The 18,596-nt window shown below is 41.9% G+C and overlaps 1 protein-coding gene across 3 annotated transcripts; it reads left to right on the top strand.

Moving 5' to 3' along the window:
* Window positions 1-381: 381 nt before the first annotated feature.
* Window positions 382-9,471, top strand: ciao2a (cytosolic iron-sulfur assembly component 2A). Of its 3 annotated transcripts, XR_005894058.1 has the most exons (6): window positions 384-615; window positions 2,638-2,802; window positions 6,407-6,456; window positions 7,815-7,860; window positions 8,593-8,749; window positions 8,812-9,471. XR_005894058.1 is itself a non-coding variant. In XM_041037605.1 (5 exons), exons 1-5 carry the CDS (start codon window positions 492-494, stop codon window positions 8,691-8,693), a joined length of 486 nt encoding a protein of 161 aa, XP_040893539.1. In that variant the 5' UTR covers window positions 384-491; the 3' UTR covers window positions 8,694-9,471. The 3 variants fall into 3 exon arrangements, 2 of the variants coding, with proteins under 2 accessions (XP_040893540.1, XP_040893539.1); XM_041037605.1 differs by having other exon boundaries at window positions 8,593-9,471; XM_041037606.1 differs by lacking the exon at window positions 6,407-6,456 and having other exon boundaries at window positions 382-615; window positions 8,593-9,471.
* Window positions 9,472-18,596: the final 9,125 nt, after the last annotated feature.

The raw sequence follows: 18,596 nt of genomic DNA on the forward strand, positions 1-18,596 counted from the left end.
ACTCCAAAAGTAAATTAAATAAAGTTTAATTTAAATGGAACGTTTAATAGTAAAGTTTAATTTAAAAAAAATCTGACTAAATTAAATAAGAATTATTGTACATTATGTCATTGTCATACATCTGTTATTTTAATGTATATGTTTTCATATTGTATTTATTTATTTGTATTTGTTTACATTATATTTATTTATTCATAATTGTTTGTATTACTTTATATTATATTTAAACGTTTAGTTTGTTTTATGAATGTTTGTGTTGAGGGCATAGACAACCCTGGTCCTCACTCCAACATGGTAGGTGGCGGTAACACACCACCCGCTGTAAAAAGGAGCGAAGAAGAGGCCGCACACCGGATGTTGACGTTAGCTGTTGCTGCTGATGTTAATCACATGAAAACCGAGGTTTGCGGAAGCTGCCGTCCGGTCACCGTCTCCGTGTTCCTGTCAAAGTCACCACAGCTTGTCACGTTTAATATGGCGTTTTCAGAAAAATGGAAATAGCGCTCAGCCTCGTATCGTTAACTGTCACCAAGGTTTTGCAGTTTTCTGGACTCGTCGACAGAAGGAATGCCCTGAAGACCAAAAAGATGGAGGAGAAAGCGTTAGAAGTGTACGGTGAGTGCGGCCAGAGCAGGCCTAACGTGCTGCTCTGTTGTTGGTGAAGTTAGGTGAACTCTGCAGGGACAAGTACTTTAATATTATCTGATGGGAAAATGCTCGGATGGGTTTTTAGAACATGGTGGACAAGACCATTCAAATTTCGTTAAAAAAAAAAAGTGCTGTTCTGAGTGTACTGACTGGGAAGGTCCATAACTCACAGAACACAGAAAATACTGAACAACTTGAGACATAAGTCAACAAATATTGCCAAATAAATAACATTTTAAAAATGTCATACTTGTCAAACGTCTCTCTTTCACTTTGCTGGTGGTCATGGGACGATGTGTTGATTGCGTAATGATCAGTGGTGGCTCCTGACAAATCTCTCAGGGGGGGCAGCATCAGACATGAACTGTACATACTATACAATATTTTTATACAGCTACATCAAGTTAGTTAATACTTAATTTCTTGAGTACAATTACTTTGGTTCCACGATGAAACACTTCCACTGTGGCCATCAACAGATACACTGTCATCATTTCTACCTGTGAAAGTGAACAAAGACCTGCTTTACAATTAATCACAACAATCCCACGGTCTTCATCTGACAACATTTTAGTTTAGGTGCAGCAGTTGTTTCGGTGAATGAAAGGAATGTTGGCATAACCTACTGTTTACTCTATATACAGTCATTATCATGGTAACCATGGCAACGCACTTAAGAGAATGATGCCATATTGAAAATCAAATTACTCTAAAAGCAAATCATCACAGAGCATATTCAATATATACAGTGACATTCAGCTGGTAATTTGCAATCAATACAACTATTTACAATTCAACATTTAGAGAGTACAATAACTAGCTAGTGACGCCACTAAGGCCACCAGTCCACGAAAAATCCTGGGGTTGGTGGACCCCTCGATTTCATCCTTGCCTCCAAGGCTAACTCAAACACGCCACAGAGTCTGACAGTCAATAAGGTGGCCCAGAATATGCTGGTTCTTGCTCACCTCATCGTTGTGACGACACACAGCCATCATGTAGCTCTCATCCAACTGTGATGTTAACTCTTCCAAAAGACCAAAGATTCAGGCAGCTGTCCATATGAATCTTCGATGCTTCACATTCTCTCTCCTCCTCCTCATTGAAAGCAAAGTTAAATAAATTATTTCCTCAGTAGAGTTTGGTTTGGTTGCAGTGAAAGGCACCCACAGACCTCAAATAGATGAATGTAGTTTGATGTGGTTGTAGTAAAAGGCCTATACTGGGACGAGTGCCAGTAAAGTCTTGGCCCAATACATACCTTTTATAATGCTGGGATGAGTACTGGCACAGAAATCAAACACAGTTCTCCAAATGGAGTTTGGTGTGTTTGGTATGAGTAGCACATATTAAGATTTGTAATGGTGCTAAACTCAAATACATTCTTTTTTAAAATGGGATATGGTTCTATTGGAGTGAACCAAACAAATAGATGGTTTCCTGGACACAGTTTGGTGTGTTTAGTGAAAGGCACAAACTTGGACCAGGACTGGTACAGAACTAAAACAGATTATTTTCCGAATTTGGTGTGGTTGGAGAGAGAGAGGTGCATATTGGGAGAACTAGTGGTATATGACTCAAATAGCTGATTTTCTGAATGGAGTTCGATGTGGTTAGAGTGAACAGCAATTACTGGCATTAGTACCAGAACAGAGCTCAAATACAGGAATTTCTGGATGGAGTTTGGTGTACTTGGAGTGAAAGCCAGTTACTGGGACAAGTACAAATCTAGAACTCTATACTCTATTCAGATGTTTTTTTCTGAATGGAGTTTGGTGTGACTGGTGTGAACAGCACATACTAGGATGAAGACTGGTACAAAGACTGTTCGTGTTTTATTGTGTCATCAAATTGTTCTCTGTTTTTTATTTTTGATTCAGCTTAATGTTTTCAGGAGTTTCAGACACTTACTACTTACTTTATTTGAATTTTAGACTTAAAGTTAGCTGTAGTTAACAATTACACATCTTGTTTGCTGCCATCCATCAGATGTGATTCGATCGATCCGAGACCCAGAGAAGCCCAACACCCTGGAGGAGTTGGAGGTGGTGACGGAGAAATGTGTGGAGGTCCAGGAGCTCGGAGAGGACGAGTACCTGATCATTATCAAGTTTTCTCCAACCGTCCCTCACTGCTCTCTGGCTACTTTGATCGGTGAGAAAAGACTGACACTGAGACTTTTGGAAGACTGATATTTAGAGATTTATGTCAAAAAGGTTGTCAACACACAGCCAAATGTCATCAGAGATTTCATACCTGTTTGTGTTTTGAATGTTTTCAGGTTTATTCAGGGCTATCTCAGATCACTGCTGATGATGTGAAGAACAGTAGGCCGTGTAGAGGAGGAACAAAATCTGACATAAAACGCTTTGCTTTAGAAAAGAAAGAATCATTTATATTTAAATGAATTTATATTTTTGGAGTCACGCTATTCTTTGGCTTTTTCTCATGTTTAATCTGAACTAACAAAATCAGCACATCAGTATTAAATAGTATGATTCTTGAGTTAACACCGATCACCCAGAGTAATGCATTCATCACACCATTAAGCCCATTATCCCCGTGATGTTGTGGCAGTCTTAGAGAGGCTGAAAGTTTTTTCTCTAAATGAAAAGGATTTCATTTTTAAACGCTCTTGTCAGGGTTGAGAGGTCTTTGCTTCTAAAAACCCTTTTTGTTACAGGGAGACAGTTATTCAGATCCCACCTAATGGAGCTTTAGAAGGAACAATTTTCCCAAAAATGAGATTCAGCCCACACAACAACCAGACAGCATCGGTTTTAAAAGGCAGTTTAACTTTTTACTTGCGCTGTCATGTTGACCTCCTACTCTGACATCTGACTCTAATATTCTGTTCCTGCTGCCACACAAGTACAAAACTGATTTTATACTTTCTTACTTTCACCGTGTTTTTTAAACATTGATAAGAGATGTAAGGAAAATAAAGGCCAAGTAAAAAAACACTCCGTGAGGTGGACTTACCTGTAGCCTATTACAGCATCGCATGATGAATTCAGTATAATCTCGATTTCCACAGTAATGTGACTCAGTGCAGGGTAACGGTTATTATTATAACTGTTATTATACTTGTGTGGAGACCACAAAAGTTCACAAAACTGATGACTCATGATTTTTCCTTTGTAAGTGCCCTACGTACTTTTCTTCAGGAGGAATAGTTTGCCCCATGGTGATTTATTTTAAGTTTTTCATTACTGTTTCTTTTTATTGGATAAATGACCACTGTGACGTCTGATTAAAGAACCTTTCATTTTCTGCACTGATGCACACAATTCTGCAAGTTGTGTAAACACAGTTGAGATTAGAAGGTGGGGCTGAGCAGCTGATCCCTTATTATCACTGCAGTGTATCTGATACTGTAACTGAAGGTTTGACCCTTTACCTCAGTGCCGTTGGTCTGTGGTGGTGATCGCTCTAATCTGTTGTGAGCAGCAGCCACAGAAAGAACAGGAATGTGAGGCTGAAAACAAAGAATCAGTGTTTGGTTGCAGAGTTGAGCTCAAGCTGTAGTTTAGTGTAGCAGCCAGTGTGTGATCATGGAAACACACGAAGACACACACACAGTGAATGGGATTCAGTCCACTAGGTGGAAAATGTGAAATGGGAACGTGTCCAGCTCTGAACAGACCTGTGACTGCAGGTTTAATCAGGGTCGTGCTCTCAGTAGAGTGTGTGAGAGTGTTCAGACTCCATCAGGGTGAGTAATACACATTATTCTCATGTCGCTCAGCAATTAGACATTTTAATTACTCACAGTTTATAACTTAACCTGTTAACTGACACAGTTATCCAGACAGTTTTATAATGAGGAGGCTGGAGTCAGTCTTTAAACTAGGTGTTACATTAAAATGACCATGTTAACCTCTGTCACTGTTCCAGAGTCACATATTATTCCATTCCATTTACCAGCTCACATACTGTACATATGCAGACACCCACTCAATCTGCAGTGAGCTGATATTTGTTTTGATGTCCTTAATACAGAAAACAATTTGAACGAGGGTCACAACTGATTATTTTCGTTAGCATGAACTCTCCCATGGCAGGATAATGGGTTTTCCTGTTTGCTGAGATGAATTGAAGGGATCTGTGAACTACTGCATCTTAATATGAGACATTTTTCACAATTTGATTATATGGAAAATTGAGAAAAGTCAGTGGTGAATAATCATCCAGCTCTTTTTGTTCAGCACATACACATTCAGTGTGCTGGGATTATTACTATATTATTTAATAGCTCTTCACACGGTCAGCGCAGCATTCAGCATGACTTTTACTGAACTGACAGATTTTCCCTGAGGAGCTTGTTCTTAATAGGACGGATGGTTGAGATGTAATTGGCGAGTGTCCTCAGGTCAAAGTGATCTTGACCGTGTGTCTGAGGGAAGCTTTTTGACTGCATATGATGTCCTGACCAGAGGCAGCTGCTGCTGCTGCTTCACCCGGGCCTGCAGCTTCACTGAGGAGGACAGCTGCTGAGGGCTGAGGCTTTTTAACCGAGCAGCTTATGGTTCTACCCACAGCTCCAGGTCCATTTTGTTGCCTGCAGCTCCAAATGTTTTCAGAACATTAAAAGGAAATGACAGGAGCTGGTCCGTTTTTTTTTTTTTTTCTGGTTCACATCATACAGGCAGAAATTTGTCAAAGAAAAGGAAAAACTATGTATGTGGACCAACTACAGGAGCAGGAAATAGACCAGAATGCAATGCAGTTACAAGACCAGTTAAAGTCTGAGTAAAGAAGAGAGAGTTGACAACAACAGACCAGGATTTTTGCCAGTTTCCCTAAAAATAATGTTATGATCCAACAAATTGTTTGTCAGGTTACTGCTGCACCTGTAACCACACCCAGCAGTGATGTCACAGTGTCCTCCAGTACACCTGCATGTCACTGCAGCTAGGTGAGAAGGGAAATCAGTGGAGGTCAGGTGTTTACTTACTCTCAAACTGAAGAAGCCAAAGTTCTCCGATGTAAATAAGACCAGGTGAGACCAGGTTTGTCTGAATTGGGCAAAGTCAAATCTCCGTACAGGTAATGAAAAGGCCATTTGTACCAGAGGAATCTGTTGTTATCCACAGTGCTGGTGAAATGAAAGACTGTGGATTGACTTATTTGCGGGATCAGAGTCGGAGTGTCCGTCTGACGCTGTAACCTTGTGGCACCGTCCCGTCTTTTCAATTTTTTTCAACATAACATTATTAAGTAACGCATAAGAATCTATTTTTGGAATCTGTGAATTGATTCAAAATCGTGGAAGACAAGAACTGCAATTCCTACCAGAATCAGTTTCCCGCCCAACGCCAGCCTTAATCACTGAGTGACTTAGATAAACACGGAGCGAGCTGAAAGTCGGCAAATTCATTAAACCGCTGACAACACGGTGACAGAATATCCTCTGAACCATCGACTGCAGAGATGGGATTCACATTCAACAGACTGGCGATCCCATGCCAGTTGGAATTGAGATTTCAAAACATAAAAACAACTAATCTTCCCTCAGCAAGTGAAACTCGAATTGAACATCAGTTCTAATTACTCAGATTTGTGTTTGAGATCGACTGTTTTCTGCGTGTTTGCTTGTGTTTTCTCTTTTTTGCTGCAGCAACATCATTTCTCAGCAGACGTCGATAAAGTCTGACGTCTTCTCTAATCTGCTGCTTATTTTTCCTCTCAGAGCTGAAACATTGCTGTTCATCATCAGTGACTGTGTCTCACTGCGATGTTGTGTGTGTGTCTGCAGGCCTGTGCTTACAAGTGAAGCTGCAGAGGTGTTTGCCTTTTAAACATAAGGTGAGTGCTGAATGGTTTCTGTTCCCACTGCTCTGACTCAGAGCTTTTCAAACGCTGACGCTGTCGCTGCTCAGCAGACAAATTGACAATTTTTCAGTTCCCATAATGCTTCAGTATGAATATGATTCACTTGCTTATTTTTGATGATAATTGTGGCAGTTGGCTCTTGAGGCTTTAAAGTACCTTCATTGCCTCCGTGAGCTGCCCGTTACAGCCACTGCTGCAGCTGCTGACCGTGCTGATGATGGGGAAAAAATCAGCTAACTTCCAGTTGTTTTTAGAACACCTGGAAACACCTGTCCCTTGTAGCTCACACAGTATTTTTATCTCAGTTTGATAACCTCTCATAGTACACAGGCAGAAAATAGCTCCAGTTAAACCTGTCATGGTTTTTTTAATGATGAAAATTTTTTGGGCTGAACTGACCCGTTAAAACATTCCCAGGGGGTAAACAGACTGGTTTCACAGCTGGTGGTGGCTGCACAAACAGATTCCCACAAACTTTTTTACCGCGGACAACAGAAGGTTGAAGTTGATTTTCAAACCCAAACATGACAAAACTAATTGAGCGGCTAACCAAACTCAACAAGGAGGCGGAGGAGTTGAAGCTGGATTTCAGTGAGGACACAGCTGCTGCTTCATCAATGATTCAAACTTTGCGAAGCAGAGAGAGGCAAAATCATGAACAGACAAAAAACAATAATTACTGAAAACACAGCCAATTAGCTGTTTGTTTTTTTACCCAGTCTCAAAGGTCGAGGGTTATGGAGAGACTTCAAACAGACAGCAGTGTGTGGAGGCAGGTGGAGAGCTTTATCTCTGCAGCGTTAAAGCTGCTTTACAAACAGGATGAGTAACCTCTTGATTGGAGGAGAGTTTTCTGTCAGGAAGCTGCTGAACATCTGCTCAGTGCAGAGAGCACAGCGAGCAGCTTCACACTGCGCTGAGAAAAGTTCCACTGGATCCAAAGAAAGTTCAGACTGTAGGGCTCGGGGGCTCTGTCACCATGAAACAGGACAAACACAAACTGTTGAAACAACCTCTAAAGCTGCCAGTGTGCTCACAGTGGTGATAGATTTATATTCTTGGTCTGAACAGTGTTCGTACTGTCACCGGTTTTAGATTATTAATTGCCTTTGTTGCTCTCTGTACTGCAGGTGTCCCATTTTTGTTGATCCCTGTCACTCTGCAGTTTTTAATCCCTCCACTGTTTCTTTTTCTCTTTTACACCAGGCTGGTATTTAGAATAAACTTTGTTCCTAATTGAATTTCTTGAATAATAGCTGTTTAAATAACATAAAAACATGCAGCGTGCAGTTCAGACTTTTGACACTGGTTGTTTTTCTTTCTCTTTTCAGTTGGAAATTTACATTTCAGAGGGAACCCATTCTACTGAGGAAGATAGTAAGTCTGTTTTATTTTTATTTTTTTTAATTTAAAAGAGCAAATGGCTTCTTCAGATTTAACAGCCTCCCACTGAGACACTTTTCTGAGTCATGTGGGTTTGGACTGTGTCCTTCTCACTGGCCAGAAATATGGTCAACAAAGTCAGCATTAGTATTTAAGGGTTTGATGCAGCTTCAAAGAACAAACGCTGGATGAATTCGTCAGAAGTCGAAGCTTTTTGTCATGCTAGCAGCCTCAAGGTGTTTTCAAGAGCAAGTTAATTTAGTGTGTGAACGTTTTAAAAATTGTTAATTAGCATAAAACACAACTGAGGCTGATGGGATTGTCTTTAGTCTTGCAGGTATTTGGTCATAAACTGAGAATTGGACAAATACAAATGTGACCTGACGATGGTGTTAGATGAAAAGTCAGAGGATCGTCAGAGTCGTTAGGATTCATCATCAGGGAACCACAAATGTCTGTTCAACATTTAACAGCAATCCACACTAATATATCTCAACAGCTGTGGTGGATCAGCTGACCGACTTCACCGTCTCTAGAGCCCCGCGGCTCCTGTGGCTAAAAATAAAACCACCCAAACGTTAAGCAGGAGGAGGCAGAACAAATTTAAACTGCCAGAAATTCATTTGTAGCACTGAAATAACAAAGCTGCTGCATGATGAGGTTATGAGTGAGTGGTAGTGTGTGTTAGTGTGTGTCAGTGAAGGAATCTGCTGTTTGTGTCTCCAGTTAACAAACAGATCAACGATAAGGAGCGAGTGGCAGCCGCCATGGAAAACCCGAACCTGAGAGAGATCGTGGAGCAGTGTGTGACCGAACCCGACGACTGACCAGGCAGAGCTGCCCACCTGAAAGCAAACACCCTGGAGCTGTAGTGTGTGTGTGTGTGTGAGTGTGAGTGTGTGTGTGTGTGAGTGTGTGTGTGTGTGTGTGTGTGTGTGTGTGTGAGTGTCTTTCCACAGTGCCTGAGGATATTTTTCAGAGGATTCCCTAGCGTCTGTCTGATGGCAGAGACTTGTTTCGGCTCTGAGGAGTTTGTGGGTGTTTGGGGGATTTTTTTTTTTCTGAACAGTCTCCAGTAATAAGGTTGAATACTGAGTAATGAATAAAAGCCAGAGGGGAAGTTGGCGTAAAGCGACAGATGTGTGTTGACTTTCTCGTCATTCCCTGCTGGACAGACTCGCAGTGAACAGCAGCAGGTCTTTGTTGTCGTCTGCTGAGTTCTGCTGGAGGCAGCACCAGACGCTGCGGAGGAAATGGTCCAGAGAAAACAGGAGACGCCTCCTGCCCTACTTCCATTTCATCCTCCATCCGTCTGCTTTTCCTTCCTCCTTCAAACCGACTCTGGGAAGAGAGAGATAGGTCTTGAGATGGGTTTTCTCTCTTTTTTTTGCACAGGAAACCCGAAAGAAATGCACTCAGATGTTTCATGTTTCCTGTGGTGACTGTTTTTAGAAGTCTGGCCTTTTGTAAATGCACTCAGGGAATCAATCAGTCAGTCCGAGTCAGTCTGAGTAGAAATATGATTCTTTAGATTTGATTTTTTTAATTTTTTTTTTTTAAAAGATGTGATGTACAAAAAAAATCAGCTATTAAAAGTTACATGGACGAGAAGCTGCTTCTGAGTTGTGTTTGACAGAATAATCCATTTCATGTGTCAGTTTTTTGTGCTTTGAATTCCTGGATGAAAATGATCAAATCATATTTTCTTTCTGGTATTATTTTTCCTGTGATCACCCTGTGACCACATTCATTTCATTGGTACATAACTTCACTCAGTTTACACACAGGGCTGTGAAACAGACGGGAAATGTCTTCAGTCTTTGTGGGGAAGCTTTGTCAAGGCCCTTATGTAGTGGATGTAGTTTGAAAGATGGTGTTTCCCAGTCAGGAACAGTCTGATGAAGACACACTGAAAACCCTGGTGGGTTACGTTCAGTGACAAGTCCAATAATATTTACTCAAACAATGTGTAAGATGATCCTCCAGAAATATGAAAACAAGCTCAGCGAGACCGGTAACAGGCCTTTTGACAGTGGAACTGTTCAGTCTGATAGACACCTGACCACAATGTTTGACACCTACACAGCCAAAAATTCAATAAGAATGTAAAAGGAGTCTGGTCCACCTGTTCAGCTTTAATCCATACGGTGTCTACTCAGCTTTAACTAAACCAGCAGTTTGAAGAGGGCAGAGAGAAAATTTTAAAAAATCAAACACTGGAACAGTATTTCTGTGGAGAAGGTGAATTCTACCGTTTAATGTAGCTTCAGACTCATTTTCACTTCAGACACATAACTTTGCTTTTTTTTTGTCTAAGGCTGTTTACTCTGGAAAATGGGAATTTGCACCAGATGCCTGTGGGATATTTTTTTGTCAAAGTGCACAGGTATATACTTTAGACTTAAACCCGGTTAAATGCTGAATGCCTCTTCACAGACAGATTTGTGCGTAGCAACACTTCATTGTAATGACCTGGTTTCACCTGTTGGGGGGGCTGTTGGTCCGAACCAAAGATAGTGGGAGGAATGAATGACAGTTAGAGCTGAGTGTAACTGTAAGAAATGATGCAGCTACAGCTGCTGTGAGGAGCAGAGAGCTGAGCGAACATCAGGGTGACTGATCCATGTCTTCATTAGAACTCTGATTTCAACAGATTCAACACGGTGCATTAATCAACACACGTATTAAAGTTCCTCCTGAAGTTTGGCCAGAAGAGTTTGACCTGGAATTTAAATCAGAGGTGTGTGTGTGTGTATGTGTGTGCACCTCTGGTTTTTGGGGTTCCTGCAGACTCTGAGATCTCAGGTTTACAATCTCCTCACACAAAGTCAAACCTGGCTCATCAAACTTGCAGCCACTGCCCTGTTGTTGATTGGTTTGCAGATTGGATTTTTTTATCCAGGAAAATTAAAGAGCCTGAGCATCAGTGAAAAACAAACAGAAGAGTGCTCTTTGGAAACAGGGCTACAAACACACACACACACACACACACTCTACAGATCCTATCATTTCTTCCCAGTTTTTGAGTCTTCAACTCCAAACTAGCTATTCTCAAAAAATGAAGAAGAAGAACTTCTCACGTGGTTTCATTAAATCATTGTTCGGTTTGTCCAAAACGTCACAGAAATCAAAGATTAGAGAAACAATCAGTGAATCAGAACTTTGTTTTCTCTTTCCATCAATCATCTCCCGACCCCTCGATTTATCTGGTGACCCCTTGGAGGGGCCAGACCAGCAGGTTGGGAACCACTGGACTGAATCTGCAAGCTGTGTGTAAAGTAGTTAAAACCAGCTCCACCTGGAGCAGCTAATGAACCTTCCAAACTTTTACTTTGGAATTTGAATGTGTATTTTCACAGTAATGTATTCATACTTTTACTGAAGTAAATGTTCTGAACACTTCCACCACTGAAAACACTGAGTCCACAGAGCTCAGAGCACGTCCCTGCTCTGGGGGGGGGGCAGAGAAAGCTACGTGTTATGCAATGGCCTGGGCCTGTCTCACAGCCCTCGCCTGTGATCAAAGCCGGAGCGAAAATGCCAAGCAACAATAAAGCCTCAATATGGCACATCCGGCGGTTCAGGGTGGCACAGAGCGAGTATCTCTGTCTCTGCTCTGCTCTGCTGAATTATCGACTCGTCTGACAGAGGAGGCTGAGAGCCCTGCGGGAAAGCCTTTGATTAAAGAGGAGGGAGAAGAGGTGATTTGCATTCAGTGTCAAAACATTATTTTCAGGAATCTGGTAATGAAATGGAGTCTAAGCAGAGCATAAAGGCTGCTGCTTTGGTTCTGATATGAGGTAAATTGGTGTTTTCTGTCACCTCAGTGTGTGTGTGTGTGTGTGTGTGTGTGCGTGCGTGTGCAAATAGGGCCCGTGTTTCATTCACTTTCATACCACACACTGTTGGAACCACATTTAAAACGTGATGATTTTGTACTTTGATGCTACAATTTGCATTTTACTCTCATCACTTATAACATCACATGGTCACAGCTGTAATCACATATAACAAGCTTCTATAAAAAATAATAATAATAATAAATAATAATAATAATAATAATAATAGTCTGGGCTGCTGTGAAAGCTGTCAGTCTAAACAACACGACCAAGACCACAGGATATCTGACAGTGGATTTTTGATTTTAGCCTGATTTCAAATTTCAAAACTACTAATAAATCCATCTGCTGGTCACCAACTGTTCAGGAAGCGATCGTACAATGATTGTATGTATAACTGATTTATATATTTTTGTAAATCATTCTGTAACTATGGTAACATGTATGTTAGTCTAACTAAACTCTTTAGAGGTGTCAAGGTGCTGCATAAACTGCTGTCAGTCACCTGTTTGGGCCTGAAGATGCAGGATGACATCACTAAGAATTGTCCAATCAGTGAGTGACCTGTCTGTCAGTATGACTTCATGCTTACAGCTCTCAGTCAGGTGTTGGACGTCCATAATGTTGGGAGTCAACAGAAAAGCCAAGTTTAAAAAGGACGAGTCAAATTGAAGCAGCAAACGCTGAGACTTACTGTTTTTTAGCCTCAAGTATGGATCAAACACATTTCCCATGATGCAGCTCAGTAGTGTCTCTTCCTCTCATCCTCCCTGTCCTGTAACACCCTGTTTTTAACACAGACTTCCTGTTGAAATTTTGTGATCTCAAAGCCTGATGACAAAACTTACTTTAAAACTGTTTACCACAGACTGAAGAACCGGAGGTTCACTGATGGCAGAATATGAGACGAGTTTCACTTCAGTCTTGCCTCTCCATCCAGTCTCTGAGTTTCAGGCTCAGTGTTGTGCATCTTGTCAGGAGAAATGTATTTATACAGCCCAAAATCACGAGTTGGCCTCAGAGGGATTCAGTGTCTGTACAGAATCCAAAACCTTCTGCTCTTCTTGAAACAGTCGGCAAAAGTTAGTCATGATGTAGAGAAACAGAACGACTACAAAACTACAGGGTGACAGAATTTAAAACATTCTGAGGATTTCATGCAAAGACTTTTACCTCTATAGTGAAGTAAAACTGCAGTTACGTAAACTCAAAATCAAAATTGTACCTGAGTACAGTACTTTAAATTTACCTGGTTACTTTCCACCACTGATGTTTAATCAGTGGAGTTTTGAAAACAGTGGAGCTATGGCACAGAAGAACATCAGACTCAATCAGTTTGCTGCTGGTTTTTAACTCTGCACGAGTTCTGGTGACAATTAGAAAACTACTGATAAGCAGCTTTGCCCCCTCTGGCTTAATCCCAAAGAAGTCTGAGCAGAGTGTAAACGTGTCAGGAGTAACTAATGTGTTGTCTTATTCACGAGATAATGTCCCTTTGTGTGGAGACAGTGAGAGTCTCAGAGCTATCAGAAGCTCTTTACAGAAAAATGTCCATGATTCTTTGATAGAAAACCTCCAAACACGAGTCAGATCTCTGCACAGATTTCCTGTGTCAGTGCTTCATCCGTCACGTGTGGACGGTGGAGTCTGTGACATTCTGATATTTCAGTCTGTGTGTCCATCTTCGTCTCATCCTGAAGCTTAAACACACACCACACGGTGGCTGACAGACGTTCACAGCACCCAGAACGGTAAGCTCTGCCCAGCTGTTCACAGGAATACAGTGAACAAATCTACCAACGGGCCCATGTAGTGTGTTTATAAACCATGCAGGGGGGGGTCATGTAATTGAAGCCCCAGACCATCTAGGAAGATCTGTGCAGATGATGGATACGACACCAACAGCACCAGTAATGATATAATGTTTCATCTACTACTTCTAACTTAACGTGTTTCATTCATTTCCCTCAACACCTTGGTTCAATCGACCTTCGTCATCAGGTATTTAGACGTGTTTCCCGCTTTCATTCATTCCCTAGTTGATGCACTTCGGGACTCAGCTAAGTAAACTAGGCTCTTGAGAGGTCGGCAATGAGCACAAAGACAATGTGACAGCTGGTGAGAGGAGACAGAGAGGTGTATATACAGAGGGCGGATCAGGTGAATGGGAACAGGTGTGTGCAGGGGCGGAGCAGCCACACACAGACAAGTAAATATGATTACATCTCAACAATCAGCTGTGTGTGGATCAGCAGTCGGAGCAGTGACAGTGACACAATTATACAAAACCTCAGAGCAACACAGTGTGAAAACAGCCAGTGTGAGCAGCGGCATTAAGAGTCAAACCTCCTTTGTGTTTGTGTGGCGTTTTCTTGATGTCTGCGTGACGAGGCAGTTTTGTAACGTCAGGCTGAGGGGAACAAAGACAATCCTGAGTAGTGACTGCTGGTCAGACATCCTGAATAAAATATTTGAAAACCTGCTCGTTCAACAAAATACATGATCACAACCCGTTTGAAAAGCTCGAAGGGACACACACAGGTGTAAGTGACACACTCGTCTGCTCGTAGCTGTGCAGCACCTCAGGCCTGTCGGGAGGAAAAACGCCACCATGCAACTCTGCGGCTTTTCAGCCCGACTCCATTGACAAAAATCAATTTCTTTGGCAGTGCAGTTGAGCAGCTTTCTTGACTGCCGAGAGCCACGATAAGGATACAATGTGAGTGCTGTGTGTATAGTGTGAACTGTGCTTTTCTTCATCACGCTGTCCCATTCTCAGTGTGTGTGTGTGTGAAGGAGCCTCTACAGAGTGAAAACATCTTTTAAGCTGAAGGAGACTCGTGAGATGGATTTTACAACGTAGTCTTTATGACCATCATAACCTCAAGATGCTCAGTTCATTTTCCTTTGGACAGTGTGAGGAGACAGACAGTCACTCTGCTCACGTCTCTGTCAGACATTAAACTCTGGGCTGAATCATCAGGACAAATGAAGAACTACTGTGTTCGAAAATATCTGCTTCTGTGGAGCAAAGACACGAAGACTGATGGACAGAAGTCAACTACGACTCCCAAGATGCATTTTGATAAGAAATATCCCCTAACTGATGGCAACTGGCAATTTTGTTTCTGTGTTAAAGAGCACTGACAACGTCAACACTGACTTTGATTTCACATCTTTTACAACTTTTAGTAAACACTTTGATCACCATTTTCTCCATCAGCCTGAATCTACCAGGTTCAGCCTCCAGCTTCTCGGGAAGTGAGCTGCAGAATGAGCTGTGGACCACAGATGGATGAGCTGGACCGTGGAGGAAAATGAAAATCAGAGAGTGGAGCCTTTCTGTCCCGTTCAGATGACAGTTTAATCTCCAGGAGTGAACGAAGAAAAATGATCCCAAAAGTTTCAGGATGCACAAAGTTATGAGTCCACTGACGCTGATGTTGCTGGTTTTAACAACAGTTTCATTAACACTTTGCAGATTATAAATCAGATCCTGTCATTTTACCAGGAGAAGTAGTGAATTGTCTGGAACGATGAGTTAAATTACAGGTAGCACGGTGAAGATTTCTCTCATCATCTCTCCCTGCGGGTTAATCCCGTCTGAATGTGGCTGTTTCATGCATCTTCCTCTGGAGCAGAAGATCGAGTGAAATGAGACAGAGCTCAGAGTCGTGCTGTCCCCAGCAGTCAGTCTGAGACAACTGGTGTCTCCTTTAAATTAAAACCTGTTATTTCTACAAACCTGATGAAATGCAAACATATTAATGATTCAATCATTTTACCTCAGAAATTTTGCAAAGTGCCAGGAAACAAAGGGCACATCAACACCACAGTAAAACCCCAAAATTAAAGCTGAATCCTCATCATGTTTATGCTAAACATAAATAATAATATAAACAGATCAATTCAGGGCATACAAGAAGAGCGTCAGGTCTGAATCTGACATCTACTCATGCATCAGGGACGTTTCTGCAACACTTCACCACAAAGCGGCTCTCAGAGGACTTTACAAGGACGAGTCAATCACAAACCAAAATGATTTACTCATTGATTTTCTCTCCCCGTGGAAAACTACAGGTTATTTCAGTGTCTCTGCTGTATCGCCATCAGCAAGAGGACAAACAAAACTCTGTACAGAAAGCCTCACCGAGACAAACTCACACTCTACTTAACATCCTGCAAACAGCCAGTGGAAATACAATCTGCTTCAGAGCAGGAGAGTGTGATTAAAGAGTTACTGCTCAGTTAAAACCATTGTGCTGAATCATTTGGCAGTTTGCTAACATTCGTAACAAACACTTAACGAGACACATCAAAGATTTTGCGGGAGCTGGCGCTGTGACAGATGCTTGTGCCGCTGCTCTGATGATCGGAGCTGCTCTCCGAGGAGGAGCCGCAGAGGAAGAAAAAGGCCTTTAAAGTGCGATATCTCGCACATCCATCAGAACGGACCTGGCCCACAGAATGTGATTAAAATGAGAGAGGTCATCCCGTCGAGTGGGAAAAGAAGTGTGAAGATATCAAAACAGACGGGCAGTAAAATGGGCTTCAATAAAAAATATCTCATTCTGTCAGGCAAGAAATACAACAGCAGAAAACCAGGAGTCTGAATGTGCTCATCAAATCTATGAGTTAATCAGCTGACGATGAGCTGCAGGCGTCTGCTGTGATCATGTGATCTAACGCTAAACAGTTTCATCGTCACACCTCGTCGTGTTCTCAAACGTCCGTGATTATTAACTTAAAGCTGTGTCGTAACAGGAATGATAAAGCTGCAGCTCTGTGATGCTGTACGATGACAATAAAGCTTTTACAAACAAAACTCCAAATTAGTGGAAAATGTTGCCGATCCTCTGACTTTTCATTTAGCGCCATCATCAGGTCAAGATTTGATTTATGACCAAATATCAACTAAACGGCCTCAGTTGTGCTTTGTGTTGGTGTTAGACCCCGACCGAGGGGAACACGCGCCCACAGATCCCAGGTCTCTCAGAAACAGAACGAGATTATTTCCTACAGATTACAGAGGCAGAGACACGGTGTGCTGCTGGAGGTGCAGACAGGGCGTTCTGGTGGAGGAGGAGGTGAAGAGCCTGAGGGAACTGTGGAAAGCCGACCTTTTAAACCTGTAGAGGTCAGCCGAGTGTGCGGTGCTGCACACCGCAGATGTGATACTAATATAACATAGTGCTGTTGTAAGTAGTTATTGTTCATTCAGACTGTTGCTTTGGACACTCTGGTCAATCTGTGTTGAACTGTGATAAGTATGTTCATGATAGAACTGAATGTCATGTAATTAGAGACCCAGAGTAATTTGTTAATATTTTATTGAATTTTATTTAAATGACACACACGGATAGACAGGCAGACAGGCAGACAGACAGACAGACAGACAGACAGACACACACACACACACACACACACACACACACACACAGACACACACACTACTATTGACATTCTTTATTATTGACATCCATCCTTTACTCTCCCTAACTCCTCTTAAGATCTCCTAGTCATTTTTATCTCCTTTCCTCCCTTTCCTAACCCATCTATGCCCCATCCCCATCTATCCATCCTTTCTGTATCCTTCCTCTAACCTCCCTCCCTTCTTTCCTTCCTACAGTGATTTTCCATACTAGCCCATTTTTAACATTCCTCTCCCCTCTGTGAATCGGACCCTTTTCTATCCGTCCTTCATCCCAGCAGCACACTGCACCACTCTCGCGATTTCCCGCAGGGGAATTGTCTAGTTTTTACTGTTATTTCCATCAACATCTTTGAGTACCCGGAAAAGCACTATACAAATTTGATGTGTTATTATTGTTATTATTACTCCACCGACACCACCTGTCCTCTCTGTCCCTGTCCTCATGGCTCTGTGTGAAATCAAGACACTTCTTTGTCTCTGTTCTTACATTTTCCATTTGCTCTGAACAGGTTTCTATTATTCTAATTTGAATTTGAATATTTCTGCAGTGCTGCTGTTTTTTTATGTTTTGAATGCATCATGTGAAACACCTTGAATCACCTCTGTCAGAAGCGTGTGCACATAAACTTCGTCGCTTTGCTTCATGTAAATCAAACCTAATCACTGCATTCTTTCTTTGTTATTCATCTACAAAAATATTATAATTATGCTTATTATTCGTGTCCGACTGATCTGTCCTTCTTGAAATGGCAGCTTGGGCTGGTAATGAACATGATCGTCCTTCCCTGTCAGTGATCCAGCCAAAGCAGACAAAGAAGGATTATTCATGTGTTTTCACGATTAAGAACAGAATAATTAGGGCCAAACAATCAGCAAACACGAGCACAGATCTCCGGAGCACATCAGAGACTCTTCAGTTTACAGAAGCTCTTCAAAATGCAAGCTGCATTTTCCCCACCCCCGCCCCCCTTCCCCTTCCCCTTCCCCGGACTGAGCTAATAAACTCGTATTAAATGTGAAGTATTCCACTTCATTAGCTCTCAGATGCAAACTGACTCACTTCCGAATGTCACCCTCACTGCTCGGGTGATAACAGCTGCTTATTATTATTGTGCTCTGGGCCTTTTCAACACCACCACACAAACAACTGGGATGAGATTTCTCGGGTGTTGTTCCCCCCCTGGGGCAGCACGGAGCTCCTGTATGTTTGTTCTGTGTCGGTGGATTTAGATGTGAAAATGATTTGATCAGAGTACCAGGCACACGATAACTGACTCACAAAGTGCTGCCACTTAATCCTTAACCTTTATTCTGAAAGTGTGGAGCCTTCCTCTTCAGTCGAGTACTAGTCGTGTCCCTTGGGACATGTCCTGCTGCTTGTTTTAAATCACGTCTTAGATTATTTGTGTCTGGTCTCCGTCCCCTCTCATGTTCTCTGTATCATCAGCAGCTCTGAC

The sequence above is a fragment of the Toxotes jaculatrix genome, chromosome 5, assembly GCF_017976425.1.
Source record: "Toxotes jaculatrix isolate fToxJac2 chromosome 5, fToxJac2.pri, whole genome shotgun sequence".
Classification (NCBI taxonomy): domain Eukaryota; kingdom Metazoa; phylum Chordata; class Actinopteri; family Toxotidae; genus Toxotes; species Toxotes jaculatrix.

What these genes read in the sequence shown, in the direction of transcription:
- ciao2a (XM_041037605.1), top strand. Translation starts at nt 492, where the DNA reads ATGGAAATAGCGCTCAGCCTCGTATCGTTAACTGTCACCAAGGTTTTG. An exon ending in CTCTCTGGCTACTTTGATCG is followed by an intron (nt 2,803 to 6,406) that starts GTGAGAAAAGAC and finishes GTGTGTCTGCAG; the next exon opens with GCCTGTGCTTACAAGTGAAG. An exon ending in GTTTGCCTTTTAAACATAAG is followed by an intron (nt 6,457 to 7,814) that starts GTGAGTGCTGAA and finishes TTCTCTTTTCAG; the next exon opens with TTGGAAATTTACATTTCAGA.